Below are 7,445 nucleotides of genomic sequence, written 5' to 3' on the forward strand. Positions count from 1 at the left end.
CGCTCCGATGGTGCTAGGAGGCGGCTCGCATAAACAATAACGCGATCCTGGCCACGCTGACGCTGGGCTAAGACGGCATCTACACCATGACCGCTAACATCTGTACGCAATTCTGTAGGGGCATCAGGGTCGAAGTGGGCTAGAATGGGTGGTGGGGTTAAAAGAGTGACGAGACGAGAGAAGGCGGCGGCTTCTGAAGTGCCCCACGAGAATTGTACGCCTTTATTCAAAAGATTAGTAAGGGGTCTAGCAATTGTCGCAAGATCTGGAACAAAACGACGAAAGTACGAGCATAGTCCTACAAAACTTCGGAAGTCTGCGGCTGTCTTCGGAACCGGAAAGTCTCGGACAGCGCGAGTGCTGTCGGGATCAGGCTGTACTCCGGAAGTGTCAACGAGATGGTCCAGAAGAGTAATTTGACGGTGGCCAAAACGACATTTGGACGAGTTATGTTGCAGCTTCGCCTTTCGAAATACATCAAGTATAGTTGTTAGACGCTCAATGTGAGTGTCAAACGTTGGCGAGAAGACGATGACGTCGTCGAGGTAGCAGAGGCATGTGGACCATTTGAAATCTTGCAGCAAGGAGTCCATCATACGCTCAAAGGTGGCAGGGGCGTTGCATCATCTAAACTGCATTACTTTAAATTGGTATAGGCCATCAGGTGTGATGAACGCGATTTTTTCTCTGTCCATACCGTGAACAGCAATCTGCTAGTATCCTGAACGAAGATCAATAGAAGAGAAATAGCTGGAACCGTGGAGGCAGCCAAGGGCATCGTCTAGAAGTGGGAGCGGGTAGACATCCTTCTTAGTAATGTTGTTCAGATGACGGTAGTCTACACATAAGCGCCATGTGCCGTCCTTCATAACCAACACCACAGGTGACGCCCAGGGACTCGAAGAAGGCTCAATAATGTTTTTATCTAGCATTTTGTTCACTTCACTTTGAATTACTTGGCGTTCCGACGCAGAAACTATCGTCGGTGAATAGGCGTAGCATCGCTAGTAAGAAAGCGATGCTTGACCGCGAGCGTCCGGCCTAAAGGGCGATCGTCGAAGTCGAAAATATCTCGGTGGGACGATAACACTTGGCAAAGGTCTTCAGCCTGCGCAGAGGACAGGTCCGTCGCATCCATTTTGTTTATGTTGGGATCGGCGCTCGAGGCTGGCGCGAGGAAGCCTGCGAAGCCCGCAAGAACCATCAGTTGATAACGCTGCCGCATGATGGTCACCGAGACAATCAACGTTGGCAAGGCAAATACCTTGCGGTAGAATTCCCTTTGCCAATCCAAAGTTAAAGATAGGTATGCGAGTGCGGTTCACAGTAATAGTAAGTATAGTTTGAGGCACGGTAACGTCATAATGTAGGGGAATGTCGGACAGAGGAGTGACCAGGTACTCGCCATGAGGAACTGGTAGGGAAGACAACAGTTCAATAAAGGCTATTGACTTTGGCGGCAGGCGAAAAAAGCCGGTGGGGCGTAAGCGGCACTGGGGTGCGTCAGAAGGTTCTGCAAGAACCGCAACTCAAGGCGAAGGGTACTGGCAGAGCAGTCAATAAGGGCACAATGCGCTGAGAGCTAGTCGAGGCGGAGAATTAGGTCGTGGGGGCAATGAGAAATCACGGTGAAGAGGACCGGCGATGCTGACATGTGCCGTCCACATGCCGACGATAGACACAGTACCGCCATTCGCAACGCGGACGACGCGCGCCGACGCTGGGGTGAGGAGCTTTTTGAGTCGTCGTCGGAAGGCAACACTTATAATAGAAAGATGTGTGCCTGTATCGATGAGTGCAATGACAGGATAGCCGGCACGTCAACGTCAAGAAAGTTTTGGTTCGTAGGTAACGTGAGCAGAGCATTTGAGGGCAGGGGCGACAACGCAGATTGACCTCCAGAAGCTGCAGTGCCTAGTTTTCCGGCTGGGTCCGGGAGGCGATAGGCGGCGAAGAGAAGCGGCGGGGTTGGGGCGAATGAGGCTGATGGCGTCGAGGTGAGGGCGAGCGGCTGTAGCGTAGGTACGGAGCAGGGACCTCAGCGGCAGTGGGTTCATGGCGGGTGGCATAGGGAACAGAAGGCCCAAAGGTGCGGGAATAAGTGGCGGCGTATGTCCGAGGAGGTGGTGGCCATCGGTTGCGGCAGTGACGAGCGACGTGGCCGATGCGACAGCAGTGGAAGCAGATCGGCCTGTCATTAGGGGTACGCCATTCGAACTGGTTGCGGCGAGATATGGCAGAAAAGGACTGTCGGGGACGAGGAGGACCAGTAGAGAACTGGGGAACGCTGGGTTGAGACGTTGAACACACGGAGTTTAGACCAATGTTCTCAAATTCCTGTCTGACTACGGCCTGAATCACCGCAATTGTGGTTGCTGGCGGATCGAGAGGCGTCGCGGAGGAAGCTGGCAAACGGGCGGCCTCGAGCTCGCGGCGAACAATACGGGTGACGTGGCCACAGGTGGTGGCCTGACGCCGCCATATTTGGATGTTGGGCGCGCTGCACTTCGTCAGCAGTTGCGGAAGTAGGGTATTTTCCATTGCACGTCAGTTCACTTCAGCATGTCGTTTGAGCAAATGATACAAACATTGTACTTAAAGAAAGCGAAATGATTGAATACTAACTACATGATAATTTATTTACTCTGCAATTACGATGAATACTTATAAAACAGCTAAAGGAATGTCATATGACCTTCATTATTAATGCTCCAGCGTTAAGGGCCACGTGTCGCAAAAAATCAGGCGTCGGACGTCATTTCGCGAAAGATCACTCCGAACCGCACGAAGGCCTTCCGCATGGCGCAGAGGCGTTGCTGAAATAACTGAATTCCTCAGAGTAAAATGCGTCAGAAAAATCGTGAAGTACGACCTAAAAACAACCTACAGATATGCTAGCGTCGAATTGTAATTCGAATGTACCAGTTAAAATATTTCTGTTACGCCATAACTCAAACACAAACCCCTTTTCCAGCGTTTCTACCATTCATTGAGCGGCGCGGCACGCCCGGTTCCTTGCAACAACACTATCCAGATGGTGATCGCCTCCGCGCATCCACAAGAAAGCTCCGGTTACCGAGAAGCGTGACAAGCAGTCAGGGATCTTGCAATACTATCGCTTTCCACTGCCCCACATTTTTTCACTGAAATCATCATTCATTTCAGTGCATCATGATTCGTGACTGAAGTAGTTACGAAAAAAAGGGCTGTTTCCTTTATTTTTTTAGTTCTCACGATATTTGTCGATGGAGCCAGCATTTCAACCGAATAGGTATGCCGCTTAACCCGAACATTCTGGTTGGAAACATTACGACCGCCGTGACGACTGGTGTATCATTGCGGAGCTTTACAACCCGATGAAACTATGGCACGTTAATTTACGAGGCTTTTCACTAAGACCAAATAAAGAGTCTACATGTAAGCCTTGCATTTATAGGCTCCCGAGGACCAAAGGTACAACATCCCGACAAACATCTAAAGCGGCACAGCCACGAAGCTTCGCGATGATTCACATTACAGACGCCTCTAGGCGTCGAGCGAGATGAAGCCTTCAGTACGAGCGGAAAGAATGCGCGTTGTATTTGTCCCGTTATAATCACCAGAGTGTTGAACAAGACCGTATTTGTTTTTGGGACATTGAAGTACACAAGCAATGGAAACAACTCGTCAAGAGTACACTAGTAAGCACAGAGCGAACTAACTTATCTAATATCGGTGGTTCAAACTGTCTAAAATTGGACACCCTCGTGAACCTCGCAGTTTTCTACCTTGTTTGAAAATGGGCCTGAAGTTGATCCTGGGCCAAAATTGCAGAAACACCCAGTTCGACGCCTTCGCATCAGCGAAGAAAATGTGACAGAAGTACTGCAGTAGGTGGAGCGCGGGTGCCGAGCTAAGTAACTTGTTCAGAACATACGCATGACGCCCTGTACGTCCCTGGTTAGAAGGTCTTCTCCGCGTCTGCTAAAGTGAAGCCTGCTCCAAGAAGGTCGCCTTGAAGACAAGAGCAACCAAAGAAGTATGATTGAAGTTTCACCGCCTTATGTGTCGGGGGTATAATTATTTCATGAATGCATATTTTTAATCGCTTATTGCCTCCGTTCTTGGTCGCCGTCAGAGGAATGTTTACAGAGCGATAGAAAACTTTATTATTGAGGCCCGCCGTCTGCCTGCCTAATTATGTTTTTTTTTTCTCGCACTCTGTCTATTTCCTTGTGATATTTCTCCTCTTCTTATGCTCATGCCAGTCTGATTGGCCTCAATTTCATAATTTTGTTCCTCCTTTGATTATTTCGCAGACATTCGATTTAAGTTTTAAGACTCATCAAATTTTCTTGAGTCACGCTGCCCAATTCTTGGTCGATTCCTGAAAGTGGGTATGTACCAGGATTCTTGAGGTCATCACAACCTTTAATCGCAAAAATGACGACCGGTGTAACATAAAATGAAAACAAAAATGAAGAAAAAAGAAAAGAAAAGCAGGACGGAGATAGGCACCACCGGCTTTATTTCCGTCATGTAAGTCGTTGTTAATGCACTCGCACTTTTGTAAAGCAAAATTTTCTCTCCCGCCTTGCTGCATACCGGTTGCTTCAACGCCACTTGTCTCGAAGTATTACGAACAACTGATTCGACTCAGAATTTGTCATTTTTGCTAGCTAAATATATAGCCACTGGCGGACAACGAGAGGTGCACTAGCATTGGCCATTAAAGTCAGTCCTGAACTGGTTCGCCCAAATTATAGCATTGGCCATTAAAGTCAGTTCTGAACTGGTTCGCCCAAATTATAATTTTAATAACTGTATTAGGTACGGAATTCAACAGGCATAATTCAGTCTGTCAAGCCTGAATGTGCTCAAACTACATCCGCTAGGTACGAATTCCGAGAAAATCCTTAGTTTCGACATGACCACCTCCAAACTTGCGACAAAGTGAATCAGTATTTAAAGTTGTATTTTGCAGCTGAGTTTTGAGGACTACTAATCTAAAGTGGCGCTATTGTCAGAATTCCTACTATCGAGCGCGCCGCCAGCACTGACTAGCTCCAATTGGAACATGTGCGCTAAAGAAACTAAAATCAATTACTAATCTTTTTTTTAATTTAAATGGCGTATTGACGTTGATTGTACATTTCGTCATATCCACCGTTGCTCTAATTATATTAATTCCAGCAAAAATTTATCGCGTTATCTGAAAGCCACAAGATTTAACAATTGTGTTATATAACTTGCCAACATTGTGCTGGCAAGCTATAGTTGGTGAGACATTATTGTCACCAGCCTACATCACGTCTGTATCGGGCACGTGCGCCTCGTCTACAGATGATATGGACATGCGCAGTGCGCGTTTACGGAAAATAGAAGTACAGCACATGCATTATACGAGCGTTCTTCTTGTTCTGCACACCCTGCTGTCGCCTCAGTCATTCCTTAGGATGATACATGGGGTCAGAATTCCACGAACGAGACTCGGGAGCGTGTTTTGTGGTGGTCACCCCGTAAACAGTCGTACAGGCATCCCTAGGCGCTATAAGCCTAGGGATGCCTGTACGAAAAACTCAGGTTCGTGGCGGAAACCTTCGCGAACGCGATGGCAATTCGCAAGGGAGAGAGAGAGAGCAGAAGAACACAGTGATTTTCTCAGATTCAAGAGAGGTGTCCAGCCTATACCTCCCACCAAATCAAATGACCCACCACTACACGGTCGTGTGATACCCCGGTCACGAGGCCCTGGAAGGTAACGAGAGAGCTAACTTTATAGCCCGAGCTAAGTGGGTGATAGGGCGGGCTCTGAAAATGCCTCTGGAGGTCCAACCGCAAATCATAATAGGACGACCGCGTGAAATTCTTGCTCATCAAAGAATCACTCGAAAAACCTATGCGCCCCCTCACAAACATCTGAATGGGAGAGACGCACACGACTGGAGAAAGATTGAAACTATTGAGAAAGACTGTTTCCACACCTCAGCAGTATGAACGCCACGTTACCAGCCAGATAGCCACAGTCGGGATGCCACTGGTGTGGAGAGCGCCGTACACTCATCCACATCACATTCGGATGCACTAAATTCCCAGCAGATGTACGCACCATGCGGGAACTTACAACACACGTCAAAGCAACGGAGAAGTGGGAGGCACCCTTGTCTAGCCCGGAAGTGGAGGGCCAATTGACCCTAATACACCGGGTCAGGCGGACAGCGGAGGCCAGCGGTGCCCTGGTCTGAGGGTCCGACCATTTCTACTGGACTACCTCACGCTAGCAATAAAGCATTTTTATTTCTACTACTTCTACTGCATGGTTTCCAACTACACCTGTCTTCCGTCTCCTCACTCCATTTTACGCCCGCAATTTCCTTATTTTATTCACACCATGAGTTAGTTCTCTGCCGTCCTCTGCTTGCAAAAGTAAAAGCGCATTCTTTTGTTCTTGTTCATTAGCAGTGTTAAACATGCCGTAATAACCCGAGAAAGACGTCCTATATACACCTCGTAAATGTTATAATGCCCCCCCCCCCCCGAAGTAAATGTATCAACCTTCTCTAGTATGAATATTGAATTGAACCAATAACAAGATTATGTATAGGAAGCAAAGCAAAATACAGATAGCATAGATACACATATGGATACACGGCATCTTTTTGCTTAACACTTTCGTTTCCCTTTACCTTATCGCTTCTACAGTTCAAGCTAACAAGAATATTACAAGTAACTTCCCCTGTGCTTTCCATGGCTTCATTATCTGTTGGCTTCATATCCATGGTTGCGGCTAACAAAAATTGGGGCCTGTTTACTTCCTCTTCTTTTCATTCAAGGCAAGCGACAACCAGCCATTTTAAACAATAGAAGGTAAAGAACACAATGGAAGGAATCTACATAGTGAACACGGTATACTAAATGAACATTTACAAACAAATAAAAATTCATCAAAATAAGTTATGCAATTCGGATGACTAGGAAGTGGCAGAGTTGTTGCTATTGAATCGAATAATTACGAAGAATGGCACCAGCAACAACAGCAAAAAAAGATTCCTTTTTTTTCACCGGCATGAACACGCGAGCAGCCCAAACGCCTAGGAAAAAATCATGCGTGGTCGCCCGGGAGTGCGACGGAGCTCACCCATGGCTGTTTTCTGCAGCTGACGGGAGACTGTGCTGTTTGGTGAGATGCTGCGCTGTAGCGGCTGACACTCGAGCTAAGGCGAGATAAGTGAGGGAAAAGTGAGGCTCCATCGCTGCGCCGGTGCGTGAGCGGCTTCCCCCTGATAGCGTCACGATGAACCAGATATGCGCTATCGCACAATAGAATCGCAATCTGTTGACGACTTTGCTTGCCTATGCTGCTGTGGTGATATATACGCAGAATGAAAGCGAGTTTACAAGAAAAAGCAATTGCCTCCAACTGATAATATAGCTGACGTGGATCCAAGTATATACAGAGTGGTTCA

At 47.5% G+C, this 7,445-nt stretch overlaps 1 protein-coding gene across 1 annotated transcript in view; it reads right to left on the minus strand.

The window, feature by feature from the left end:
- The window catches only part of LOC135903941 (alpha-L-fucosidase-like), a 156,067-nt gene extending 148,880 nt beyond the window's left edge, over positions 1-7,187 (minus strand). The window contains exon 1 of the mRNA XM_065434419.1: positions 7,118-7,187. Within this exon, the coding sequence (XP_065290491.1) occupies positions 7,118-7,121 (4 nt within the window). The 5' untranslated portion in view covers positions 7,122-7,187. The remainder of the gene's footprint in view (positions 1-7,117) is intronic.
- Between the last annotated feature and the right edge of the window lie 258 nt (positions 7,188-7,445).

Source organism: Dermacentor albipictus, chromosome 1 (assembly GCF_038994185.2).
Source record: "Dermacentor albipictus isolate Rhodes 1998 colony chromosome 1, USDA_Dalb.pri_finalv2, whole genome shotgun sequence".
NCBI lineage: Eukaryota > Metazoa > Arthropoda > Arachnida > Ixodida > Ixodidae > Dermacentor > Dermacentor albipictus.